Below are 27,903 nucleotides of genomic sequence, written 5' to 3'. Positions count from 1 at the left end.
TGGAGGAGGCTGGCTTCTGTGTTGTTTTATTTCATCCCATTGGCTTCAGCCCACAGGTTTCAGCCTGCCTTCTTGGGGGTTGGCAGCCATGCACACTTGTTTCAAGGCCTTTACCCCACAGGTTTGCTGTCCTGTGACCACTCTGACCTGAGCAGTGGAATCAGATAAAGGGCAGAGGTGGGAAGATGGGTGGGGTTCAAATGAAGTGTGTGGTTTGGCTGGAAAACAAACACAGACCTCCTCTAAGCAGGCTGGTTGACGGGTGCCCGGCTGGGCCCCAAATGTGGAGCCCAGTCCCCTTAGGACAGGGGCACCTGTGTCAGTAGGAAGTGGGCTACAGAGTCAGTGGAGAGCTGCTGATGCGGGACAGGCTCTGGCTGCCTGCCTGCCGCATCGGCCTTGGAAATGTGGATTGTGTCCAGGCCTCAGACAAATGAGATGGTTTTACAGCCTCTTTAAAAGGGTCTCTAAAAAAAAAAAAAAAAAAAAAAAAAAGGGTCTCTGATTTTTATTTTTTTAAAAAAATAGAGGGGGCTGGTTCTTCCCCAGAATGAGTTCATTCCAGGTAGGAGTTGATGAGTAAGAACAGAGCATCCCTGGCCCCTTTCACTCACCTTTTCTCTGTCCAGTGATGGCTTCACACAGGGCCTGACATGCACAGGCCTCTACACATTGTTTTTCTGATTTCACTGAAGCCCTACTCAGGTTCTTATAAAACCCAGCCTCCCTCCTGCCCTGTACTGTGGTCACCACGAGAGATGAATCCCCTCCTTCCCGGGACCACATAATCTGGGTGCCACTGTGTCCTGGGTACCTGGGTCTTACCCACAGAGCCGTCCTCTCAGTTGTGCTCCGCCTCCTCCTCACCAAGGAAAGAGACCGACTCCAGAAGGCCCCACGGGAGCCTCCGAAGCCCAGCTGCTGCAGCCCCGGTGGGTGTGGTGGCTGCCCATGCCTCCCTGAGGCTCCTGTGTGCCATGGTTTGTGCAGGAACACCCTGAAGACAGAGTTTCATGGAGTGTCGGGAGCACAGTTTTAGAAGAGGACGGGCAGCTTGAACCTTGAACCCTGCCAGGCCCTGATTATGACATGGGTCAGTGACTCATGTCTTCGAGTCTAGAGCACGGGGCTTTTTAGGATGAATGTGGTGACACACAGCTCCCCACCCTAGTGGGCCAGCACTGCACCGTGTCGTCTGATGGAGTTCCAATGTTGAAAGATGCATTTTTCAATCATTTCCAACAAAGTGTCTAATTTCAGAAGCGAGTATGATCAACTGGGGGAGGGGTCACGAAAAAGGCAGATGAAGCCCCCATCTTGAGAGGTGTGTGCTCTCTCCCTTGCTGACAGGTGACCCCAGGGTTCAAGGAAAAGGAAGGGGAGCTCTTGGTCAGGGGACCATCTGTGTTCCGAGAATACTGGGACAAACCAGAAGAGACGAGACAAGCCTTCACCTGGGATGGCTGGTTCAAGACAGGTAGGAGGGAGGCCTGGACACCCCAGAATCTTCTGTCCAGGACAGAAATAGGGGGTGTACTCTGTCATCATGGTCAGGAGCCCCTGGATGTCAGACCCTCCTTGCCCCTCCCTCACCCCAAGGCCCCTGCTTTAGAAGTCTTCTCCCCCTGCCAGGATCCAAGTTGTTCTGGGGTTCCTTTTCCATTTGGGTCATTTCACATTCTCCATGCTATGCCTGGGCCCTGCCTTGGTGTGCAGTTGGCACCATCCCCGCAGGACACAGAGCCTTCCTGGGATCCCCCTGCATGCCTCACTTGGCCACAGTGGTCCTGAAATGTGGACTTTATAGCAGACACTGTGAATATTAGGTTTGCAACATATAGATTCACTGGTATCCCAGAACACCAGCCCTGGCCTATAGGTGGTTGGGTTCTGAGTTCCAGGTGGTTCCTCCTCTTCTTTCTGCCCATCTGTATGTCTAAAACTTCTCTGCGACAATGCATCATTTCATAATAGTCTTAAGACAATGTTTTCCAAAAAGAAAGGCCTGTTTTCACACATCACCACACATGGCCCCATAATCACAAATCTGCCTCATCTCCTGTTCTGTGGGAAGCAGAGGTGAAGAAAAAGGCAGAAAATGGGCAAAGCGGAAACCACGGGGCTACCGTGTGCCCTAGGAGAAGGATGGTGGCCACACAGCATGTGCAGCTCATGCCTGGCATTCGCTCAGGCACCTCCCTGGGCTCAGGTCGGCATGGCTCTATGTGGGGCGGGATGGCATGTCCTCTGATCTGCTGCTGTTAGACCTGAGGTCACCAAGTGGTAGAGTGGGGACCCTCATAGACCCCAGCAGTCTCGGGGTGCCATGTGGACCTGTCGGGTGAGGGCTTGGCATGAAGGGGCAGACAGAGTCTTCCTGAGGAGGTACGTGTCGGGGGGCCCCCTTCTTGTCCCACTGTTAGGCAGCACGTGGGTCCTGATTTGCTGGTCCCAGCCAGTCCCATGTCCACACTGTAAGTCCTGCAGCTGTCTATGCTTCTCCCTCATGCCTGCAAACCTCATGAGGGAGAAGGACACCCAGGCAGCTGGGTTGGAGGTGTCCAGCCTCCCCTGTCCCTGCCTGAGGAGCAGAGGAAGCAAGCATGGGTGGTTATGAGGGTTTGGAGAGGGGACATCTCTCAGCCTTCAGAGCAAGACCAGTGAGAACCTGGTCGAGAGCCCTGACAGGTGAGCAGAGGGCTCAGTGGTCGAGTCCCAGGAGCCCCGGTCACCTGTTCCAGGGCCTCCTAGTTCCGTAACTTAGACTGCCTGGATTCTCTTTGTGAGCATTGCATTCACACAAGCCAGCCTGAGAGCAGCAGACCTCTCCCCATCACTGTCCTTCACGTGAGGTGTTTGAGCTAACCTCGCTTCTGTGTATATCCCTCCTCTGTGTGGTCCCAGTGTGGAAACCTGACTTGCTTTGTGGCTATCTTCTTTTATTTTTAAATTCAGATAAAAGCTTCAGGGTTTTTTATTTTTCTTTAAAAGCACAGGAACCCAAGCCCTGTGGATTTTGTGGGTAGCAGCTCCCTGAGCGCCGGGCGGCGGCAATGCAAAATGTGGGGCAGTCAGCGTTAAAACGTTCAGCCACTGCTGCTGATGAATATTTGAGTTGAAAAGGAATAGCATGCATTAATTATTATAAAGAGATGTCTTTAGGAGAAAATGATTTTGAAACTCAGTTTAATTTCATTGTAATGCGCTGCAAACAGGAAGGGAGTGTGTGTGTTTAATTGGCTCTCGGGGGTGAGGCCTGGAAGCCGTGTGCCTTTGTCACAGGCCATTAGCGATACAGGCTGCATAATGAGCGGGTGCAATCAGCTCGCAGCTGCTGGCTCCTGCGGGGAGAGCATGATATTAAATAGAAATCAGGATAAATTAAACTTAACCCTTTCCCTGGCCAGCTCCTCCTGCCACAGAATTCTGGCGGGAGCTAGAGAGCCACTGCTGGTGGGCCATGAGGAAGGGCTGAGTCCATGTCTGGATGAGGGGAGAGATCACCAGCCAGTCCTACTGCCCCCCAGTCGCCCATGTCCACCTCCTTCCCCAGATATACAGGGGGCTCTCAGCAAGCCCTCAGGCATCGTGGACTCCCCCTACAGAGGAGACCCAAGGTCTCCCCCGAGAAACTCTGCTGACAGCCACGGTGACTCCTCCCAACTTTTGTTCACTTGAGCACCACCACAGCCAGAGAGAAGCTATTGGACATGCACATGGCACCAGTGCTAGCCCAGGGTAGGGGGACAGCTGATTCCAGGAGCCAGGCATCCTCAGGCCTTTATGATGAAGCAGAGGACACAGAGGTGACATGGGATGGGGACGAGGACATGGAGGTGACACAGGATGGAGATGAGGACATGGGACAGGGACAAAGGCTTGGAGATGACATAGGATGGAGATGAGGGCATGGAATGGAGATGAGGACATGGGACAGGGATGAGGACATGGAGGTGACACGGGATGGAGATGAGGACATGGGATGGAGATGAAGACACAGGACAGAGGTAAGGACATAGGATGGACATGGGGACAGAGCTGAGCAGATGTCACAGTTCCTACTACCTTTGACGCTTCCTGCTAAGCAGATCTGTGTTGGAGACACTGCTAACTGAGCATAAGGAAACAAACAGCCTCTCTGACTTACTGTAAAAATACTTCACCATGCACTGTTTAGTGTTAAGTGACCTAGTAAACACGCATCACTTCCACATCAGCGTGTCAGTCAAAGATAGTTCAGGGAAAATCCACCAGAACATCAGCGGGTTCTTGCCTCCCTCCATGGCAGACATGACGTTATTCCTGGAGACAGACATCACAGCACCAGCAGAGCGACAGCGGAGCCCTCACGGGCCTCGGCACCCATGTAGGGCTGCTCTCCAAACCACTGCTCACAGAGCTCAGGCCGCCCTAGGGGGAACAGGCGCAGGTGATGGGCACATCACAGAAGAGCAGAGCTCTGGGCCTAAAAATATACAAGATACCGTCTCACTTCCTCGTGGTGAACAAGAGAAATGCAGAAACAGTGATTGACTCCTGTCACCAAATGTGAAATTCTGACAAAGCTGGGCCTCGCTGCCGTGAGGCGGGTGCTTTCCCTCCAACAGGTGACACTGTGTCCAGAGTGTTTCTGGGAACATGTTCATCAAGGGTGACGAGAAGCAGGCAGAGCCAGGTGCACAGGCATCTGCGGCGGCATTATTTCTAAAACACAAGGCTAGAAGCTGTGTTCAGATGCGTCCAACAGTGGGTCTCAGGAGGCCTTTAGACCTTGTGCTCTGAAGAGCAATGACATGACCTGATGACCTGTGTGTTGGGTGTGGGCATCTGCGCATCTGTCAGCCGCTGGGCTCCTGTGAGCCAAGCATGGCTGCTGGCCACCATCACTTACAGGAGGGCTCCTTCCATCCTTGTATCTCTGGTCTCCAGTGCTCCCTCGCTGAGCTTCACTGCTCTCAGGGACACACTTGGTACACGCTTTGCTCACGTTTCACACCTCTGCAATGGAGAAGGCATCAGAATGGCACTCAGGCACAATCTGTTCTGGTCAGCTCCTGCCTTGCCACTGTTGGGAGTTCTGGGTTACCTCTCCAACAAGGAGATCTTAATCTTGACCTGTAAGTCCCAGTTAGGAGCTAGGCCAAGTGCTGCATGTTAGCGGGTATGGGTACGTGGAGGGGATGGCTGCCCCTGACCTGTGCGTTTCACTGAGAGGGAGGCAGGGTCACCATGAAGGCTATGCCAGATGACAGGGCCCCTCTGGGATGCTGGGTGGACCAGCCGTGCAGTCTGCAACTGGCCCAAGCCCTGTGCTGGCGACTCCTTCTGTGCATGGAAAGTTTGGATGTGTTGTGTCTTATTTTTTTATCTTGCTTAAGAATCCTTTGTTTCCCAGGGTTCGCAGGGGTGCTCTCCTGTGTCTCTTCTGCCGCTTGCCAGGCTTTGCGTTCATAAAGTTAAGTCCCAGACCCCCTGGAACATGTTTTCGTGAACCATGACACAGTGACCCAGTGGCGACATGAGACCGTCTTCTGTCTCCTCTGTTGGATGTTGAGCACCTGCTGCACGCGGGCTGTCTTCTGGGGCCACTAGTCAGTCCAGACCCCTGGGCAGAGGATGAGTGTCTGTAAGTCTTCAGTTTTTATCACAGTTATACACAGATGGCTTGAAGACTCCACTAGCTTTACCAGTGTGAGAACAGTAGCCATTTGCACCTGAGCTGATTCCATCTCTATACCTGTCCTCCCCCTGGAAGCAGCACATTCAGTGGCTGCAGCACTGTCTGTGCCATGAGGCAGTGGATGCAGCACTCGCTTGAGCCTCATGGGGACCCTGGTCCTTTTGTCCTCTCGCTCCTTGAGTGAGGCGCCCTGGTGCCACCATTCCTGCTTGGGGAGGACTCCGGGGCCTGCTGCCCTACATAGGCCCCCCTTCCTCCTTCCCTGCTGCTCTGTAGTTGGGAGAGCTGCGTTCTCCAGGAGTGAGCCTCCTGGCGGTGCAGTGTCAGCTGTGCATTTTGGTGGGGAGGGGTGTCTAACAGTGTCTTCACTAGGGCAGGCCAGATAGAGCTCAGGGGGGTTAGAGATCATATTTATTGGTTTCTAGCTTCACCATGCTTGCTGTCAGCTACAGCCGCTTCCTGCTGGGCACTGTATGACCTTCCCCCTCTTTGGAGTCCCAGAGAATCTTCTCCATCCCAGATTCCTAACATCCGACAAGTCGAGTGCCTTGGGTGCTCTGACTTGACTTCCTTCCTCGTGCTCACATTCTGGACACCACGTCCTGTGATTGTGGGAGCCTTTCAGCTGATTGTCTTCCCTCCAGAACCTGGCCGGCACCTGGGGGCTGAGAGCAGGAAGGGCAGGTGGGAGGAAGTCCCCCCACTCCAGCCCCAGCTTGGGGTGATGCCAGGAATAGCCCGTGCTGGAGTCCAACAGTGTCTAACAGGTGCCAGGCACAGAAAAGATGGCTGAGTTCTCAGCTGCTTCCCTGCCCACCCAGTGCACACCCCCTGTGCAGCCCCCTTGTGCACCCGCCCCAACCCTGGGCAGCCCCCACCCCCGAGAGCAGAACAGGTCTTTCCCAGCAGGGGGGATGCTGATACCTAAGGGACAGATGACTTCATTGGACACATTCATTAGTATCACAGTGAGCAGTTTCCTGTGCTTGCCTCTCAGTCGGGAGCTTAGTTAATACCAATTCTTTACCTAATAAGTGATTGCTTGATCACAGCGAGTTGCAGACATGGGACATAACTTGGGGGTGAGTCCCCCACGGTCAGCTGGGAACTTCTCCACAAAGCAAATAGCGGTTTCTTAACCCTCTCTATTTGAGATGGATACAGATTCATGGGAAGATGCAGGTGGCGTGCAGGGTGGCCCCTTACACCCTCTCCCCATCCCCATGTCCACATCCTCGTCACCAGCGTGACAGCAGGGCCTGTCCCTGGGCTTTCCAAGGCCCGCCAGCCCTACACACGTGTGTGCACATGCATGTGTGTCCTCTGCTCACTGCCCTCATGTCTGCTGTGCAGCCTGTCTATTCCCATCTACCCCCACCCCTCACCGCAGCCATCTACCCCCACTACCCTCACCCCAGCCGCCCTGTCACTTGTTCAAGGAAGAGACACAGACCCTACAGGTGCCACCTCTGGAGACCGGCCTTTTCTCCTCAGCATAATTCTTTGAATCTGCATCCCTGGCGAGGCTTCCAGCTCCACACCTAACCCTGCAGGAGACAGACACTCAGGGAAAGCATGGAAGGATCTCCTCTGGAGGAGGTGCAGCCCGTGGTGTGGAGCAGGCATGAGCTGGCACATGCCAGGTACCAGTGCCTGAACACAGGGCCCTTGTGTGCACCTGACCAGGCTCAGCCCACATCTCCCTGGAGGTAGGGCTGGACACAGCTGCAGAGCTGCTGCTTGGTGTCCAAGGTGAGGTGGGGCCTGAGGTGCGTCACGTGGCACCAGAGCGAGGCCTTGGGCTCCCCATGGGAGCACAGGGATGGGGAGCTCACCACAGAGTATCTCAGCCTCCACCGAGCATGAGCATGCCAGGCGGGTAGGTGTTGTCATTGTGTCACCTGCTTCCTGGAGGCACATTAGTGTTTCTTCTTGCCATGAATGGCAGGACACCACCTGGCCACACGGAGCCTACACAGCCTGCCAGCACCTTCTCAGACACCCATTGGTACATTTAGGGAATAGGTAGCTGGGGGTCAGGAAGCTCTTGGGGGAACACACAGCTGTCCAGCCAAAGCTGGGCCTGCACCCCAGAAATAGGGGGCTCAGTGGGTTTGCAGGACCCAGGTCAGGTGTGTCCACCCCAGTCATCCCCGCAGCCACACCCACGTCCCTTCCCACCAGCCAGCCGCCACCCAGTCACCGTTTCCAAAGGTACACTTGCAGTGCCTCTGTCAGTGGGAGAGAACCCACCACACTCCTGGCCCTGTGCTCTTGGAGCCTGGCCTTCCCGCGCCGCCATATGTAAGCCAGTCACCCATCCCTGCACCAGCATCTGTCGTGTTCAGTAGACCGGATCATGCCCTAGGCCGCGGCAGGTCAGGCAGCGGCAAATGATGGATGGTGCCTTCCTGCGTGGGAGGCGTGACTCGTCATGAAACATTGATGATTTATTCCAGCTAATGACCCAGCATGGGTCTCAGGGTGTGTGAGCGTAGGTAGGGAGGCACCAGTGCTGTTCCCAGAGGGCCGGGTAGGGGCATCCCCACAGGCACACGCTCACATGTGTGTGCCCCATGGGAGCACTTACACATGCCACACGTATGGACATGCATCCACACACATACTTGAGCCCGCCTCCCCTGCACCCTCCCTGTTCTGGTCTGGCACTCACTGTCCCCCCCCGCCACCTGCCTGTGCTAGGATGCCTGGTGAGCATCATGTGGCCCAGTGCTGCCCGAGAGAGGACCAGGTGGACCTCCGGGGGCCTGGCATGTGAGGGAAGCATGGCAGGAAACCACGCAGTCAGTGTGGAGGGGCAGGAGGGCGTTCTCCTCCTTCAGAGACCTGGGTGACTACTTGCAGCCCAGGAGACCCCACGAGTGAAAGCGGGCTGCAGTGATGCCCGACTCCACTGGGACCCTGCTGTGACTGGGACCCCCACCCCGATGGGATGGCAGGAGACTGAAATTCTTGTTCTCTCTGCTCAGGCCTGAGAAAGAGCAGGAAGCAGTGTTGCTGAGTGCTGACAGCGCTAGCTGTCCTGCCTCTGAGCCCTGATCTCTGCTCTGAGACACTGCTGTGTGCAGAGGGCCGTCTGGGGTCAGGCCACAGGCTGAGATCACAGTCCTTGAGTTCCATGCTTGCCCCCTTGTCCTGAAACACCCCACATGCACCCCCATCACCCTGCGGGTCCCGGGGTAGGGGACCTATGTTCCCTGACACAGGCATGCAGCATGCATGTGCCCCTCGAAACCTGCTGGGCCCTGGAGTGCACCTCTTTGTGACCAGACCCCCTTTCCTCAGGTGACACGGCCGTGTTTAAGGACGGCATGTACTGGATCCGGGGCCGAACATCCGTAGACATCATTAAGAGCGGTGGCTACAAGATCAGCGCCCTGGAGGTGGAGCGGCTCCTGCTGACACACCCCAGCATCACCGGTACGTGGCACCCAGCCCCATGGCAGGGACTTCCCACGGTGAGCTGGGTCCAGACCCGGCTGTCTTGGAAACATTCTGAACATGCTTCCATGTGTATTTCATTGTAGATAGAGCCAGACCAGGTTACTTACCCTTGGGGCACAGTTAGGGACCTCCCCACCCCTGGCACGTCCATACGCCCTGCCTCTGCGCCATGGCTAGCGTCCAGGCCTGAGCAGGTTGCACTGGTCTGCACAGCCCATATGCTCAGGAGCCCTGGCTTGCTCAGGAGAGCTGTGGTGGGGGGTGGTCCTCGTGCTGCCCCCATGCACTGGTGGTTGCTGGTCCGGGAAATGTGGGCACTGCCCAGACCTGCTCCTACCTCAGGTCACAGGCTGTGAGGACCATGGGGATGGCAGAGGCTCCCCGACAGGACCCATTTGTTATCATCCCCAGCCCTCCTACCAGTGATCCTGCCCTAGGGCAGTGCAGGGGGGTGGAGGGCAGAGATGGGAAAGCCAGCCCCCACTCTGGGCTCCACCCAAAACACAGTGTCCCCTACATGACCCCCATGTTGACCCCATGCTTCCCAGCTGGCAGCAGTCAACATAGCATTTCTTCTGTTCACAGATGTAGCTGTGATTGGAGTTCCAGACATGACATGGGGCCAACGGGTCACCGCAGTGGTGACCCTGCAAGAGGGACACTCGCTGTCCCACAGAGAGCTCAAAGAGTGGGCAAGGTAGGGGCAGGCACGGGATGGACTGTCCCGGGGTCGAGGGCGGGGTGGGCAGCGGGGTCCTGAGTCTTGCAGGGACGGCAGGGGAGCCAGGAAGGCCAGATGACATGTTACATTCCTGAGGCTGCAGGGAAGCTCCGTGATGGTAGCTGGCGAGCTGTAGTGAGCGGTACGTCCCCTCCCAACCCTCTCCTGGGCAGACCACCCACCCACCTGTGCTGAACAAGACAAGGATTTGCATGTAGCCTGGGGTGCTGGGGCCACAGCTCTGCATTCCATGGGCTCACTTTCACCTTACTGTAGACCGTCTCCAGAGCTTCGTGCCATGTGCCATGGCTCTGGGGCTTTCTCTGCATGCTGACACTCACAGGCCCCCTCCCCTATGCCTGCAGCACCCTGCAGTCTGTCCCACCAAAGGCCAATGGGATAGGCAGCAAGAAGAGCAGTAGCGCCGAGTTCAGAAAGGAAGCTTGTCATGATACCCCCAGTCTTTATTTCGAACCTGAGAAGTTTCTCCTTCCTCTGCCCTCTCCCTGCACCCCCTTCCTTCCCAACTTGCCTCCCACTCCTCAGCGCTAGAGATATTTTTGGCTCGTCCAACATGATTTCACAACAGCAGGAGCCCTTGTTTCATGAGGGGACAGCACAGCTGGGCGATTTACTTCCCCTGGATTTACAGAATCATGCTTACAGCGAGCTGTTTAACAAAGGAGAAGCTTCTAGTCGCCCTCTGCCAAGCTCTCCACCAGAGAGGGTCAGGTCCAGTGTCAGGGTAACCCATGGCTGTCCCCAGCCAGAAGCCCCCATACCCCATGTTCACACTTACCCCCTTCGGTGCATGCACACCTGTCTGGCTTGTGGCCATGGCCACTGTGTGTGCTTGGGGTGGGGGGGCCGCCCCCCGGGAGGTCAGGGCAGACAGTCTATCCACCATCTCCAGGACTGTCCCTCAGTGAGGCCGGCATCCAGGCCTCTGTGTCCTCAAGCCCTGCAGTCACTAGGCGGTGACGTGGAGGCCACTTAGCCTGTGGAGAGCAGGTCCAATGTGGCTCCACCTCTCCCAATGTGGCTCTTGAGGAAGATGCACTCTCTCTCTAGGTCATGTCCACAGCCATTTAGGGGTCTTTTTAGAGGTTCCTTTAAATAACATTTTCCTCTGTGCTCCCGTTTTTTTTCTTTGTGGAGATTCCATGCTCCATCTCTACCCTCCAGGAAGGGCCTGACCCTTCTTCCCTGTTCTGTGCCCCAAGCTGGAGTCGGGGGTTCAGGCTGCACATCCCCTTGCAAGGGTGAGCATGGCCTGGAGTGGGGTCTGGGACCACCTGCTACCACTTCCATCCCCCCAGATTCCAAGTCAGAAAGGGATGTGGGATTTCCACACCTGGAAGGAATCTAGGCTCTGTGATCTTGAACCACAAGTAATGTCTGATGAGACCATGAAGGAGTGGTGGGCACCCTGCTTTGCGCCTGCCACACCTTCTCCCTGGAGAACATGTCCGTGGTCCTCATGCATGTGTCCCTGGGGAAGCCTGCTGTTCACAAATAACTCCAGTCTGCCTTGATGCGCGTCTCATTTCCTGTTGAACCCGTTGCTAAGCTGTGGCCCTTTGCACATGTCCAGGGGTGGCCCATGTTCCCAGGAAGAGCCCTCAGTCCCCAGGGGTGAAGGCCTGCTGTCCTCAGAAATGCCAGGCCCACAGGTGCCCTTCAGAACACTTCCACGTCATTTCCTAGCTTTTATGGCTTTCGTTCCTTTTTTTTTTTTTAAAGACTTTATTTATCTATTCGTGAGAGACACAAAGAGAGAGAGAGAGGCAGAGACAGGCAGAGGGAGAAGCAGGCTCCATGCAGGGAGCCCAACGCGGGACTCGATCCCGGGTCTCCAGGATCACACCCCAGGCTGAAGGTGGCACCAAACCGCTAAGCCACTGGGGCCACTCTCATTCCTTTCTTCTAAAGTGGCTGCTACGTTAGGGTTCATAAGGCCCGGCTCTATCGCCCCCTCCCATGACGTCCTTCCCCCCCTTCATGCACCAGCAGCACTTCTGCCGCTCTGGCTCTGCACCCTACTACTATTGATGCTCCAACAGACTCAGCTGCAAAAGGCCAACTGTTGAGCAGAAGCCCCGCTGAGAACAGTCGACCCTCATGTGTGTTGTATGTTGTGTTGTGTATAGCATGTACCGTGTCCTCACGGCACATAAGCTGCAGAAGGAGGAAGAAAATCACAAGAGGGACAAAACACATTTTCAGTTCTCTTCTCTATTGAAAAATCCACATATGAGTGGATTCATGCAACTCAAGCCAGTGTTGTTCAAGGGTCAGCTGTGTTTCTGTTCAAGCGTTGTCTCTGGGAGAGGATTTAGTCACCAGGAAATGCCATGTGTGTCCCAGCCTGGCCCCCAGGCCCAAGGGCCTCAGCAGCTGCCTGGGGACTTGGCAGCGTCTCTGTCTGAAAACACCTTTAATGTGGCCTTCATTCCCGAGTTCTGTCTGTGGATTGACGGGAACCCATGCCCCACAGCCTGCTCACCTGGCCATCCATCATGGGGATCGCTGTGCCTCGGGTGGCACCCAGAACTGCCTCTGCCCTCCCTCTCTGGGCCCTGGCCCCAGCTGGATGCTGGGCCACCAACAGGGAAGACAGAGAAGCAGGCGTGGGGAGAGCCGCCCTAACTGGAGTACCCAGGTTTGGGCAGTGGGGCTGGGGCGCGGGAATGTTCTGTGATGGGGCTGTGATGTTCTATGTTCTGTGATGGGGCTGCAGGGGTGCAGCCTGCCATGCTGCGAGAGTCACTCGGACAGTCCTGGTAGCTTGTTGCAGCAAAGTCCAGCCAGCTGCATGTGTCCTCTGGGCCCTTGTGGACAGCTGCCAGGACCATAGGTGGGGCACCCTCTCAGGCATGAGCCCACACCTGCACCCCAAACTCCCCGCTGGCCTGCAGCTGGTGCATTCAGCACGAACCACCCCAAGGTAACCATGCATCACTGGGGTATTGGTGATACTTGGCACCTGTGAGCACTTGGACCCTGCCCACAAAGTCAATTATCATGTGTTATTCACGAGCACCCAGCTGCTAAGGCTGAGATTTGGGGGTTCTCTGCTACCACACATCATGAGCTCACCATGATACCTCCCCAGTGGCTGAGACCCCCACTGCCTGGCAGCATCTTGTGCTTTCCTTACCTTGGGGCATGTGGCCCCCATGTGCAGCTGTTGGAGGGCAAGGGGTAGATGGCTGAGACGGGGTCTCAGGAGAGAACCGGTGCCCGCAGCCGAAGGAGTAGTTTCTCAGAGTAGAGCCTGGAGGTGACAAGATCCCACCACGTGGCCACTCACAGGAGAATGCACCGTGTAATGGGGGGACCCTCCTGAGAGTACAGGATGCAGGGCAGCTGAGACCAACAGGCCAGTCCCTCCCACTGCTCATCCCAAGGCTCTGCAGGAAGGATAGCACCAGTCCACAAGGCCACAGCACCCAGGGGTCTGCAGGCATCCACTGGCCCTGCCCACCTGCCTGCTCCACCCATGTGGCCAAGGCCTGCTGTCATGACAGCCAGCTGAGAGTGGGGCCTGCTCTTCCCGGCTCTGGGAGGCCTGGCCCCAAGGAGGGCTCGTCCTCTGCCCACATCCTCTCCGTGTTAGCATTCTGCAGCAGAGATGCCCTCCTGGGGCAGGCACGGGTATGGTTGGGCTTCGGGGCCCCATGGGACATCTGCCCCCCTTGCCAGGCTGCCTGTCCCATGGTATGCCTGCCACTCAGACCCTACTTGTCTCTGCAGGGGCTTCCTGGCCCCATATGCTGTGCCTTCGGAGCTCCTGCTGGTGGATGAGATCCCGCGGAACCAGATGGGGAAGATCAACAAGAGAGATCTCCTCCGGCAGTTCTATCCGAGCAACCAGGGTGACCTGAGACCAGGCGCCAGTGAGCCGGATTCCCCTTTACCTAGAGCCCCCTAACCCAGACAGAAGCAAGATCACAGTACTCTGCCCAAGGCTGCTGGGGAGTGGCACTCACAGCACAGCTGCAGTCGAGCTTTTCCAGAATGTTCTGTACCCAGAACATGTGTCTAAAAAGAGCAGCAAAACCAAGTGGGGGGGCCACTGGTCCTGGGCAGGGGGAGGTGACCATAGAAAGGCCATAGACGCCGGCATGACCGCCCCCCACCCCTACGCCATGCAGCCTAACTCTCCTCCCAGCCTCCCAGGGGCCAGGTTTGCTCCGGTGATCAGCCCACGCTCCTGCCTGAGGCTGGGGCACACACAGTGGTCACCACCTACTGAGCAGGCTGGCTACCCAAGGCCAGCTCAGCTGCCTGCCTGCCATCCAGCTCTTCTCAGGGGGACGGCCGTTGGCATCACATCCAACACTGCGTGACCAGGCTTCTGGCTGTCCGAGGTCTTCCCTTGTGGTGACTAGGGAGCCACATGCCACTGGAGACACTCCAATCGAGCACTGCAAGTCTTCACTGAGTCTCACTGGTTTCCACTGTATCTCATACTACTGGACATTTTGATTTCTGAAAAAGTTTATGTAATTATTTGGTCTATGCTATGATCTGTATGAAATACTTTCAAAAAATAATCGTCCTCAACTGACAAGACCACAGAAGGATGTTGACTTGTCTTTGGAATGCACGCGTCTAAGAACACCAAGTGCTCTGCCCCACTTGCTGTGTCAATGTGACCAAGCGTCCTGAGGCTTCCAGAAGGTTCCCCCTTGGCTGGAATGGCCTCCCACACACACAAACATGTGTGCCTGCTTCCTGAGGGCACGGCCTTGGCTGGACAACACCCCCATCCTGCACTCCAATCCCAGTCAGAAGTCCTCAGTGCTGAGCCCTCGGGGTCAGGACAGATGCCCCTGTCTCTTGGGTGGGGGTGGGGTGTGAGTCCCTACAAGGGATTGGACTCTCCAGGTGTATCCATGGGCAGAGCCACTTGCCACCCGCCCCCCGCCCCCCGCTGCCCCTGCAGCCCAGGGCAGGGGCCAGGCGCCCCTGAGGGAGGGGGTGGTGCCAGCACTCCAGGCCAGCTGAGGCAGGACGACCCCAGGAGTCAGGTCCTGGTGCACTAAGCCTGACATTCCTGTCTGGGGAAGGGTGTAGGAGACAGGCTCTGCTCCGCTTCGGGAGGTTAACATCTCCGTGTAAAACAGAGCAGTGCCTGACGGATGGAAGCAAACCCCACGTGGGAGACACGCACCCCTGCCCTGCAACACGCCCCGGCCCCTGGCTGAGCAGCCAGATCGTAAAGTCCTCCAAGAACTGCTGGAACCAGCTTATGCTCAAAAACTCCCACTCCTTTTCTGTTGAGTTTCTACATGAAAATGTTCTTGGGCGGCCCAGGTGGCTCAGCGGTTTAGCGCCGCCTTCAGCCCAGGGCATGATCCTGGAGACCCGGGATCGAGTCCCACGTCAGGCTCCCTGCGTGGAGCCTGCTTCTCCCTCTGTTTGTGTCTCTGCCTCTCTCTGCGTCTCTCATGAATAAATAAATAAATTTTAAAAACAATAAAAAATAAAAACGTTCTTGAAGAAGATTCAAGCACTATATTATAAACAATAAATTTGGAAACTGTGGCTCCAGTTCTTAAAGAAGCCATGGCCTGTGTGTGACCTCGCCACTGGGGCCCTCGCCCTGGCCCCCCAGGTGACTGTGCTGTCCCCTGCCCACTTCTCCCTGCTGCCCCTTCCCTTCCTGGGCCTGTCTGTGCCTCCCCTGCCCTGGGCCGCTGGACACTTGGCTTGCATCTCCCATCCTGTGTCCTCAGCAGCTGCAGTGGGGCCTGTCTTTCTACTTGAGGTCTCTGCTTCTCTGGTCAGTTGCTCAGGGTCACCTTCATCATTGTGGTCCTGTGTGCATTGCCGTGGCTGCTCGGTGGCCCTTCTGGAACCTCCAGAGCCCAAGCAGCACACTGGGATCCCTGCGCCCGACCCTAGTGTGCCCTCTGGGCCCATGTTCCCCACCCCAGCCTGTGGCCTGCAGGGCACAGCGTATACTCCTTTAAAACATGACCAATAAGTAAATTCTGGGCTCACCAAATAGATCAGCGTCAGATTATCACACCCACATCTGTGACACATCCACATACATGGGGACATGTCTCTGGGGAAGACCTGGACATTAGTAAAACTGGTAGATGGACGGCCACAGTGTGGGACAACTGCCTGGGACCCTCTGCCATGAGGTTGGGGGGTTTGCACCCCCTGAGTAGGAGCGAGAGGAGGGCAGCAGCCCCACTCAGATCCCCACTGTGTGCAGCAAACCTGACTGGCTGTGTTCCTGGAGCCAGGCTCGCAGACGGACTCCCAGGGGGTGTGCCCAGCCTGTCATGCAGCCTGGCAAGCTGTGGCCATGTGCTGAGCGGCTGTCCAGAGTCCCAGGAAGAGGGAGAGCAGGTGAAAACCACACTGTGGCTGAGGGGGGCGGTCAGATACACAACAAACTGAGTGGGGCCGTGTGACAAAGGGCACGGGCAGTGGTCGGGGCAGGAGGGCCAGGCAGTGTTCTCAGGAGCAGTCTGGGATGTGCTTTGGCAGCAGGGGTAGGAGGCCGGTACAGCGTGTGCCAAGGAGAGGGGTTTTGGCTCGGTCTCTGCAGGCCAGAAGGTCACCTCAGTCCTGGCCACACCCTGGAGCTGCAGCAGCAGGACTGTCCCTGGGGAGCCAGAGCCAGAGGGACCAGGTGACACTGGATTGGCTGGTGCTGGCCTGGACGATGAGAGGTGGGGGCCACAGAGGCTTCTAGAAGCCAGGAAAGATGGGGAAAGATTCTCCCCTGGAGATTCCAGGAGGAACTGGCCCTGTGACAGCAAGATGTTAACACATGAGGCCCCGGCTGGACTTCCTACCCCTGGCCTGAGAGGACCAGCCTGTGTCCGCCCCCAACCCCGTCTCCTCTCCACTGGCGTTCTAAGAGGAAGAAAGGGGCCACTAGAGGTGCTCTAGAACCCCGTCCGGGAGCCTCTGCATTCTCCTCTCACAGCCAGCATCCTGAGAACTTGGCCCCCTTCACACCCTTCGCCGTGACCATGAGAGATACATGGAAGTGGGTCTGGCATGGGAATAGAGGGGTGTGGGGCAGAGGTCTCCAGGCGGCGTGTGGAGGGCTGGCTCATCCTTGCAGATGCCATCACTCAGCCGGGGCAGGAGACCCCAATTTAATCCTTGCCAATACCTCCCAGCAACCTTGCTTTCCTTTCCCTCCTCCAGTTCCTGAATTGGGGACATTTCCACGGTTTGGAAAGCAGTGGGGTGGGTGGCCAGGGCCTAAGGACCCACCCTGCGTGCCTCTCAGAGCCTGTTTCATCAGGAAGACAAGGACAAGGGCACCCACACCTCGGGACAGAGGATTTGGTGGAAATCACATTCCTGAGGGTCCCTCCCTGTGCCTGGCCCAGGTCATGGGCATGGAAGCCCCTACATGGCCCTCAACCCCTAACAGGTGGATCTTCCAGACCCTCCATTCAGGGGCCCCAGAACCTGGGTGTGCAGGAACAGGGCTCGGGATGGTGGGGAGCCTGGGGGCCCAAGCTGCATGGGAGGGGTAGAGCTGGGGCAGGTGGTTCCATCCCTATGTTTGTGCTGGTGCATAGCGTTTGCTGCGGGTGTGTGCAATGTGCACACGTGCGTGTAAGGGGCTGAGCACAAGCGTGTGTGGGGCTGGTCGTCTGTGAATGTGTACATACAGGGAACTGTATCTGTGGGCTTGCATGTCCACTTCTGGGTGTGACCTGCCTGTGTGAGGACTGCACGCCCCTCCACGTGGTGGCCCTGGCCCTCTGCGGCCCTCCAAGCGGGAGCCAGTCCCACCCAGGCAGCGTCTCTCGTCATCGGCTTGCAGGGCACGTCGTCCGCTAACAGTCGCTCGCAGACGCACAGCCATTCAATTACTCTGTAGCGGCTACAGGCCATTAAGCCATCGGTCGGCTTCATTCCAGGTTGCCAGCCCTCTCCCCCACCAGCTCGCTGTCGAACCACTAAAACAGCAATACAACAAGCAGCCGCATCCCTGGTGCCCCCGTGATGTTCCCGTTGGCACCTGCCTCAGTGGGGAAGAGCCGCTGCTTAGAAAGAAGATGATGTCAGGCTGCAGCAGCCGATGGACTGCCTCCTGCACACACGCAAGTACACACTGCATGTGTGTGAATGGACAGATGTACACGACTGAGCACATACACATAGACATGGTCTGGACCCTGAAGTCCCCTGTGAGGTGTCGGCTGCCTCTGGGCCTCCGGCGGCCAATGAGGGCCAGAGCAGGATCCGGGGTAGCTCCGAGATGTGCTGGGAGCCAGCCGCAGGGGGCACGTGGACCCCAGCTTCTCCCACCCCAGATTGTGAGTCTCCCACAGAACGGGCCCATGCTCTGTCCATCCAGCTCAGCGGGTCTGGGCCTCATGCAGGACTGGCCTCCTGTCCTGTTCAAGAAGTGACAATAGCAGTCCCAGCGTCCCCATCACAGGAGCTGCCGTGTGGGTTCAGAGCTGCCCCAGATCTGCCATGTGCACCCACCTGAGCTCCACGTTGCCACACACAGGCCCGCCCACTCCCGTGTGTCACCTTCGTGGACGGCATCGTCATCAGCACGCCTCTCTTCCTGAAAAGGCTGTGCCGTGGACACTGCCTCCAGCAGACGAGACACCATATCTCTCCTCCATGCAACATGGACGGACAGACATCATCTTTGCCGCAGTGCTGGGTATTGCGTGTGAAGCAGGAGCTCTGTGTGCTCTCCCCTAGTTCGTTCTGAGGAGGAATATTTTGGATACATTTCCCAGCCATTTGAGGTTTTGTTCTGTGAATTCCCTGTTCAGGTTCTCTGCCCATTTTCTATTTGGTTGGTAATTTTCTGGATTATGCATTGGTTATGTGGCTTGCCTTTTATTTTGTTTAATGGTATCAATTAATATGAAGAATTTTTAAATTTTCATGTGTTCAAATGCATTCATCTTATGATTTGTGTTTTTTTTTTTTTTTTGTCTAAAAAGTCCTTTCCTGTCCCTAAGTTCTTAAATACATCTTCGCATATATTTGTCTAAAAGCTATAAAGTGGGGCAGCCTGGGTGGCTCAGTGGTTTAGTGCTGCCTCCAGCCCAGGGCCTGATCCTGGAGACCCGGGATTGGGTCCCACATCGGGCTCCCTGCATGGAGCCTGCTTCTCCCTCTGCCTGTGTCTCTGTCTCTCATGAATAAATAAAATCTTAATAATAATAATAATTAATAAATAAAAGCTATAAAGCTTTGCTTTGCTGGCGTAAGCCCTTAGTTCCTTGGGAATTTATCTTCAGGCGTGGTGTGAAAGGCCCTGATGTTTCCTGGGTGGAGGGGCTGGTGTTTCCACCTGTCCCCTGAGCTGTGTGTGGCTTCTGCCCAGCCTCACACCCAGGTGCCCGGACTCATGCCCAGGGGTGCCGGCCTCATGCCCAGGTGTGCTGCACACCCAGGTATCCCAGCCTTACCCCCAGGTACCTGGCCTCATGCCCAGGTGTGTTGTGCCCAGGCGTGCCATGCCACTCTGTCGTTAGGACAAGGCTCTGCTCCCATGTCCTTCTGCACAGTGTCTTGGCTGTTCTTGACCCTCTGCTCTTCCATCTGAATTTTAAGAGCAGCTTCAAGTCGCTTTTTTAAAAAACCTTATTGCAAGGGCGCCTGGGTGGCTCCGTCAGTGAAGCATCCGACTCTTGATTTCAGTGCAGGTCATGATCTCAGGGTCCATATCAGGCTCCGAGCTCAGCAGGAGTCTGCCAGAGATTTGCTGCCTCTCTGCCCCCCACTCGTGCGTGCATGTGTGTGTGCGTGCACTCTTGCGTTCTCTCTCAAATAAATAAAACCTTATTGGAGCTGATGGAATTTACAAGTTAATTTGGTGACATTTGACATCTTCACAAAACCGCGCCCTCTGGTCCACAGACACGGCCTGGCTCTGCGTGCATATAGTCCTCTTAGTAGTACTTGTGCCCGTCTCCAGAGACGGTCGGTCACTGATCCTCCTTTGGTTTTGCTTGAATCCTGCTCCATGATTTCATCAGTCCCTGAAACGGTGTGTGTATTGGGTTTCCACCCGGAGCATCGCCCGGTTCTTTGTGCGTTCCTTCTGTGGGCCATCAGCACCTGCCCGCTAGCAAGTCCCATCTCGTCCTTTGCCTCCCCGCGCCTCCTCTCATGGCCCTGCTGAGACATGCAGTGAAATGAAAACCAGGAAGGGTGGGGGTGCCCCAGAGCCACTGTCCAGCTCCGCGGGTGCCTGGCACAGATCAGCTCACGTACAGCTGAGAAGCTCTGGGCACAAGCATGAAAGTTCATTGAGAGCTTTCTTCTCTGTTAAACGGTCCATCCCTCCCATCTTCGGCTGTTCCCATGGACCTACTGACGGCGTTCTGACACAAAGTGCTGCAGTGTCCCTGGGACGACCCCATGTGGACACGTGTGCGGAGGGGGGCAGGGGCCCAAGGCAGTGTCTGAGTCATGTGAGTATTGAGCACTAGGATTTCTTATCTACAATTCCAAAACCCAAAAGCTTTGAAAATCAAAGTTGCTTATTTTGTTTTTTGTTTTTTTTAAAGATTTTTTTATTTATTCATTCATGAGAGAGAGAGATAGAGAGGCAGAGACACAGGCAGAGGGAGAAGCAGGCATCATACAGAGAGCCTGATGTGGGACTCGATCCAGGGTCTCCAGGATCATGCCCTGGGCTGCAGGCGGCGCCAAACCGCTGCGCCACCGGGGCTGCCCATTTTGTTTGTTTTTATGTTAGTGGTAAACTGATTTGGCAGATGCTGTATCTAAACATCCGTGGCCTCTCCCAAATTCACACGTTGAACCAGACCTCCCAGCATGATGGTATCAGAAGGCAGGGCCGTGGGAGGTGGTGAGGTCATGAGGTGGAGCCTCACGGTGGGATTCATGCCCTTAAAGCAGACCCCAAGGAGCACCCTGGCCGCTCCCACCTCGTGGAGACACCCTGTGAGCCAGAAGCTCTCACCAGACACGGAATGTGCTGGAGTACCTTGGACTCCCAGCCTCCGGACCTGGGAGCAATCGGTTTGTTGTTGCTTCCTTGCAGCTGCCCAAATGGACAGGTCTTTCTGGACCTCACTGGTTGCTTGCTGCCACCCAAGACCCAAATGGAGCAATGGAGCAGTGTGTGATGTGGCACGTGTGCCTTTCAAACATCCAAAAAATTGTGAATCCTAACACATTTCTTACCCAGGGCTTTGCATGCAGGACTTAGGCCTGCATTTGATTTAGGATTTTGAAGGGTGGTAAAAATGGCTCGAGACCTGCTGGGCCTGCGGTTTTTTCCGGCACAGGGTTGGGGGCGTCTTTATCACTGATTTCATCTCCTTAATGATTACTGGTTTGTCCACAGTTGTTACTTCTTCAAGAATCCAGGTGATTCCCTGCATCTTCTGTGAGAACATGCCTGCTGTCCAGCTTTCAGATTGATTGGTGTGATGTCCACTGTCTTCTCTGACACTTAAACCTTGTTCTGATGGTGCCAGTCCTGCCCTGTCCCTCACCATGCACCTCCTTGGTTGACATTGCTGGAGTTTGTCTGTTTAGCTTTTCCTTCTGTTTGCTCATCTTGGTTTCTTTTGCATTACCTTCCACCATTACCTTCCTCTCCTGCCTCCTGACACCTTCCCCTGGCAGCTTGGGCCCTGACTGGTGCCATCAGGCTTGTTCTGGTAAATACATCCCAGTGCTTAGGTGCCGCTCGATTGCCATCACGCTTTGCTATATGGCGCTTCTGGTTCCAAACTGTGGTCATACCTACTTTCATTTAATCTCTTATTCCACGCTTCTCAGGAGCACCTGTCACCCACCACGTTCCTACTGCTTGCCCGTCATCCCGAGTGCACAGGACTGTGGCCGCAGGTCCTAGAAACCCAAGGCGCTTTTTGCGTCCCCTAAGCAGCCAGGTTTGTTTCAGAGCCCACTGATTGAACACGTGACACTGTGGTCACCTTGGGGTCAACTTGAAGTCACCCTCATCCCCCAGGAAGCGTCCCTTTGAAATCTCTGCATGGTGGGCTTGAGCATCTCTCCTTTCTGTGTCTCAACACTATGTTCTTTGGCCCATCTGTTTATGATTATTATATATTTTTGGTGAATTGTTAGCGTTTCAATCTCTATTCATGTTTTTTCCTTAAGTTTTCTTTTTCTGAGAAATCTTGCTCTTCTCTTGTGGGGCGCATGTGTTCAGACCGTGCATCCTGGTGCCATTTCTTCACGTGTAGTTTGGGATGAGTCTACTGTGAGCAGCAGAGCTCACATCTGTAACTACGGTGGATAATCCATTGCTTAGTTACTGAATTTACTCCATTTATTGTGATGGTTCGCGTACTTGGACTTATTTCTGCAATCTTAGTTTGTATTTTATGCCCACCACCTTACAGATTTTTGGTTTGTTTTGCCTTCTTCTTTGTTTTATTAATGACCTTCTGTACTTTTTCTTCTTTGCTTATTTGGACATTATAAATTAAATTTCTGGGGTGCCTGGCTGGCTCAGTCGGTGGAGCGTGCCACTCTTGATCTCGGGGTTGTGAGTCCAAGCCCCATGTTGGGTGTGGAGATGACTTTAAAAAAATAATAAATATATATTGAATTTCTGTTGAGTACCCTTAATATTTTTAAATGCACACAATAACACTCTTAGTTACAGCTCTTTTTCCAAATAAGTTGATGGTTATACAGTATGTGGACACTGAGGCCAGATGCGAACTTCCACCCTGGCCCGTACGATTCTGATAGGCTTCTCTAGAGTTTCAGTCTTGTTTTAGAAACAAAAATTAATAGTCTTTGTTTTTACAGTCAGTGGATAAACTTAGTGACATTTTCTCAATTTCTTGGCTCAGTGGATTTCCTTGTAGTAAAGGATGCTCTGTGGTTGTTGTCTTTGTAAGCATCTCTTGAGTGGCCAACTCGCTTAGCCTTCGCATATCTGAGTCTGTTTTGTCCTCACTTTTAAACGACGGGCTACCTGGGTACAAGGAGCCACCTCTCTGCACGTCTGCTCCTGCCTCCTTTGGCCTTCATGTCTTCCAAGTTCACGGGCCTTTTTTCCTGGTGCTGTTAAGGTTTTCTCTGTCCTTGACATAACAGTGTACGTACACAATGAACACCACCAGCGAGGGTGAGCCTCGCTCAGATAGGCAGCGCTGGTTTGTACGTCCTCCCCGTTGCCTGAGAGCTCTCTGGACAACGAGCATGCTCCTCTCTGGGTAGAGACCTACATGGAGTACCCTTGGCCTTGGCCCTGACCCACTCAGCTCACCTGCTCAAGCCCACTTCCATGCGAAAGCAGCCCAGCCAGACCTTTGGGACCCTAGCTGACATGCCCAGAGCCCAGCAGAGACCTCGGTCTCTCCATACCCCTTAGTTCGGTTTCTCTTGGAGCAGCTAGTGGGACAGGCTCTCCAGAGAGTTCTGAATCTTGCTTCTTTCAACAGCCACAGATGTGGGCCACCATCTGGGACTGCATTCCAGGCAGGAACAGAACCACTGGCCAGGGGCCGGCCAGTATCTGTCCTCCAGGTGAAGACATGTCTGCCAACAGGCCATCCACCCACACTATGCCATCAAAGGGAAGAGCCACGCAGGAGGCTCAGACAGGCATTTCTGCCAAGGCCTAATCCTGAATCTGTGGATGTCCCCTCCCGTATGCACCTGGAGCCACAGTATGTCTGTCAGATGCCATTATTCGTTAAACTTCAGATTAACTGGGTATGGTATGGTGCTGCCCCATGAAGCCTCACTCAGGGGGACAAGGTGCTGGACGCTGGCTGGCCACATGCATCCTTGGCTGAGGAGGGCAAGACACTGGCAATGGGGCACAGGTGGTGCCCTGAAATGAAATTGGGGCCTCTCTGTACCCGAAGAAGGTGCCAGGTACCCAGTTCAGAAACCCAAGGGCTTGGGCAGGGACAGGATCAGAGCAGCATCCAAAGGGGTCAAAGGACTTGAGAGGGCAGCTGCCTGACAGGAGGTACAAGCTAGCTCAGATATGCTGAGTATGGGAGCTGGGGTGGAGGAGTCTGGAATGTTCTGGGGATTCCGGCTCAGCAGCCTGAATTAGGGTACAGGGGGAGGAAGCAGGGTGGTGCACACGCTCAGCGTGAACTGACAGCACTGGGCCTGGACGTCCACCAGAGAGGAGGTGGGGGGCGGGGTCCCTACAGAGATTCATACATGCTCCCAACATTTGGGAGAAAGCAGGGAGCGGCCGGACCAAGGAGAATGTCTGAACCATGCTGATTCTCTCCCAGGAGGCAAGGAGGCCGTTCACCGGTGTTGCCCAGTGTGGCCTGGGCACCTTGCTTGGCAGCCTGCAATCCTGGGTGCACCGGGTGGCTTCTGGGCCGTGTGCCAGTTCTTGCACCAACCTGGCACCCCTGCCCCGGGTCCATCTGTGTGGAGAAGGGCCGTGGGCCTGTCACAGGGTGGGACACACAGCAGGTCCCACAGCGACCCCGCCTGTCGGCAACACCCTGCTGACAAAGGCTGCACTGCCTGGAAGAGCCGCCAGCACCAGCGGCCCCAGCATGACCGGTGAAATATGCCAGCAGACTGCAGGGATCCTGTTACGGCAGTGGATTTCGTCAGAATGATCGTTAACGTGATTTATACAGTTGTTTGGGATTCTCTACTCCCACATTTGTCACCAGTCCACTTGATATTGATCTGAGGACAGTGGTGGCAGTGCTGGCTGAGTCGAGTGGGCGGGGGGGTGGGCGGTGGAGAGGTGCTGACGGCGCGGACTACCCACCCCAACCCTCTCCCACTCGGAATGAGGCGCTGCCAACGCACAGCTTTGCTGGCAGCTTCTCTGGGCCACATGGAAAGAAGGGTGAGACAGATGAGGGCACGGGGGCCTTGGGCATGGCGTCCCCTCCTCCCAGGTTGGGAAGGACCAGCCACTAGGTGGCCTCCTTTGCCTGGAGCCCATCCGTCCAGCTTCTTCCAGGCCTGACACTCTCCAGCCCGGGGCCATGCACCCAGGGTGTGGGAGTGTGACCCAGCTGCACTCCAGGACCTGGAGAACTGGCCTGTGTCACAGCCAGGACACAGACTCACTGGGGCCGTGCTGAAGAAAGGGGGCTTCATCTCAGGCTCCATAGGACCCCAAAGGGGTGCACCCTCTTGCCCCTTCTTGAGGATGCTCCATCTGTGTCTGCTTGCTGCCAGCGCCCACTGGGCACAGACCACCAGCCAGGCCAGCCGGGACTGCACATGTGGTACATGTGCCCCAAGAGCCGTCTCATACCACCCCGGCACCCCACACCTGCTTCACCAGTTGTTTCTGGCTCCTGCTTTCCACCCCTTCCTGCCCAGCTCAGCGGGCAGCTGCCCACACCATCCCTGTCCTAGGTCCTCAGCACCCTGAAACTGAAGGAGCAGGATGGGGGCACCTACACACCTGTCCTAGGGTCTTGGGGTGCATGGGTCCCCCCGGCCTGTCTTCTGAGAGTTTTTACTGGAGTGAGTTCTTCCATCAAAACCGACCTTCTGCAGACAGCTTACAAATTCCTGTAAAACACGACCACGTGCGCCCGGTGACCTATTCTCTGGCCTGCCCTCCACTTAGCCCTGCGTGTGCCCCATCAGTATGACCAAGGTGTTCCCGCAAACTCCAGGTTCCTGAGCACTCCCAGGCTGACCTCAGGATCTTGGGGCTCTGATGGGGGTGACCTAGCTCAGCCAACAAGAGTGCCCCTTGGCAGAGGCTGTGACCCAGAGCCCTTGCTGACCGGGCCACCCCCAGGGCATCCAGGCTGCTGCCAACACCAGGGCAAACTCTCAGGCAAGCTGCTCCCGGCCCAGCCAGGGGTGGACATGGGCAGGAATCTGTGCTGACTCCAAGGCCAGCGTCCCCTCATCCCTCCTGGGAGAGCAAGAAGTCGAGGAGTCTATGCCGCTGTCCCTCTGTCCTGGGAAGAGTGAGGGGATGCAGCGTCCCCGTGGGGCTCCATTCCCAGAGAAGCCTGAGGATGGGACAGGTACGTCTGAGCTGACCATTACCCCTACCCCCGCCCCGCCCCTAAGTGCAGAGCTGGGACACCTGGGCCAGAATTGGGAGGACCAGCCCGGCTCTCCTGCCCCCTCTGCCCAGGCTTCCCTAGAGCCACACTGCCCCCTGCTGGTGCCCTCATGTTTGGCAGGAGCTCCTAGGACACCCTGCCTCCCTCACCAGATGACCTGGCCCCCTCCCAGGCCCCTGGGGTTAATTATCACCTAGGGGACCCAGGAATGCAGCCCCAGTGGGTCCGGAGCCCCTCCCTGGTTGGACCCCAGGTGACCGTATCAGCTGCAGGGCAGGTGGCCACTGGGCAAGACAGGACCCCAGCCCCAGCAGCTGGGGGCTTGGGGCTCAGGCACAGCTCTGGAGGGAGGCCAGGATGCAGAACCAGTGGGGCACCCCAGGCCCCCACCCAGTCCGTCTCCTGTCTGCTGCCTGAGACACTCTGCCTCAATGTTTGAGCATCTGAGACTTTAAAACAGTTTGGGAATGGCTACTCAGTGTGTGTTTGGGGACCCTCACTGGGCTGAACAGACAAGCCCCCGCCAAACCTGATGGCCTCACCGGCACCGCATCCTGTGGCCGCCAGAGGGCAAGCACGGCCCGGGCCGGGGCATGACATCATGTGTCCCCAGGCCAGCCCAGCCTGCCCGCCCCCAGGCACCCCACCCCCACCCCATCTGTCCCCTCCGACACCCGCAACCCTCCAAGGGATGGAAAGCCCCCGCAGGACCCCAAGGCCCCATCCAGGCCACAGGGGCCCCCCATACTCTACACCTACCGGCCAGCATTTGTCGGGCTCCCTAGAGCACCCTCCTGAAGCTGTTTCACAACCTTAGGATTTGGTTCTTTCTGACGCCCCTGGGACAGCAGCCCCCCAGGACTTTCTCCACGCTAAAGCCCAAGAGCCTGGAGTGTGGGAACTGAAGGGCCCTCCACCGAGCCCCTTTCCTGACCTCCAGGTCAGGCCCATCACTGAAGGGTTGGCCTGAGCGTCCGCCAGACTCCCTGTTCTTGTCTGTTCTTGGTACATGTGCCCCAAGAGCCGTCTCATACCACCCCGGCACCCCACACCTGCTTCACCAGTTGTTTCTGGCTCCTGCCTAGAGATCAGCCATGCAGGGGTGAGAAGGGTGCTGTCATCCTATGCAGCTGCCCCTGGGCATCTCCACATGGATGACCACAGGCATCCCAGGGGATGTCCATGAGCAAGCTGCCCTCTGCCCAGGCCAACAGCTGGTATCAGGTCCCCTACAGACCTCTGGCCTCCGTGTCCATCCCCACTGGGCAGGTTCCCCTCCAGGCAGCCCCAGGAGCTGTGTTCAGGCTGCAGGCGGTGTGGACATGGCAGGGGTCCCATGCAGGAAGCAAAGCAGACGCTCAGTGAATACCAGCTGGCGCTGGCAAGTCACTCAGCCCCCGTGCACCTGGCCTATCAACGTCCTACCCCTAGCACACCTAGCAACTGGGATATGAGGTCAGGCGTCAGAGATTGGCTCCACAGAGTGTTCTACTCCTGGTCACAGAACAGAAAACCAAAGGCATGGGGTTGGCCGCCAGAGGCGGGGGAGGCACCCCCACATCGGCCTGGGGGAGTGTGAGCTGTGGAGCTGCATGGGGGGCGGAGGGTGGAGTCTGCCAGAGGCTACAGGGGTGGGGAGAGCGACCCAGAGTTGAGGGTCAGAGCCACACAGCTGGGGTGCAGAAGACAGACTCCAGGGGCCCAGATACCCCCAGCCCGTGGGAAAACGAGAACGCTCCTCTGGAGGGGCCAGTCTCCCTTTGGCCTAGAGCGGACCAGCCCTGGATGAGAACTCCACGCTTGAGGAACCCAATGCCCTCCCTTGGACACTTGGGGAAACCGAGAGTGCTACAGAAAGCCCTGAGCTAGGACTGGAACCCAGGAGGAGGGTAGCCCCTCCCTGCCCCTGCAGGAAGGCTTCTTCACAGCCTGGGGACCACACCTCTTCCCAGCAGCCCTCCCCTGTATCTGGGGCTCACCCATGATCAGACCCAGCTTGCCCTCCCCTCGGAAGCCCCCCA

General features: G+C 56.2%; 1 protein-coding gene across 7 annotated transcripts in view; it reads left to right on the top strand.

Moving 5' to 3' along the window:
• Nucleotides 1-19,041, top strand: part of ACSF3 (acyl-CoA synthetase family member 3) — a 55,174-nt gene extending 36,133 nt beyond the window's left edge. For 5 of the 7 annotated variants that reach the window (XM_025427114.3, XM_035715831.2, XM_049110591.1 and 2 more), the window contains 4 exons: nt 1,351-1,477; nt 8,987-9,121; nt 9,731-9,842; nt 13,623-15,377. In XM_025427114.3, coding sequence (XP_025282899.1) covers nt 1,351-1,477; nt 8,987-9,121; nt 9,731-9,842; nt 13,623-13,800 — 552 coding nt within the window. In that variant the 3' untranslated portion in view covers nt 13,801-15,377. Of the gene's footprint in view, nt 1-1,350; nt 1,478-8,986; nt 9,122-9,730; nt 9,843-11,609; nt 15,378-17,779 lie in introns of those variants that run through there. The other 2 variants (XM_049110593.1, XM_049110592.1) reach the window with 2 other exon arrangements.
• The last annotated feature ends 8,862 nt before the right edge of the window (nt 19,042-27,903 follow it).

Source organism: Canis lupus, chromosome 5, assembly GCF_003254725.2.
Source record: "Canis lupus dingo isolate Sandy chromosome 5, ASM325472v2, whole genome shotgun sequence".
Classification (NCBI taxonomy): Eukaryota; Metazoa; Chordata; class Mammalia; order Carnivora; family Canidae; genus Canis; species Canis lupus.
This window is presented reverse-complemented; position numbering and strand designations above follow the sequence as displayed.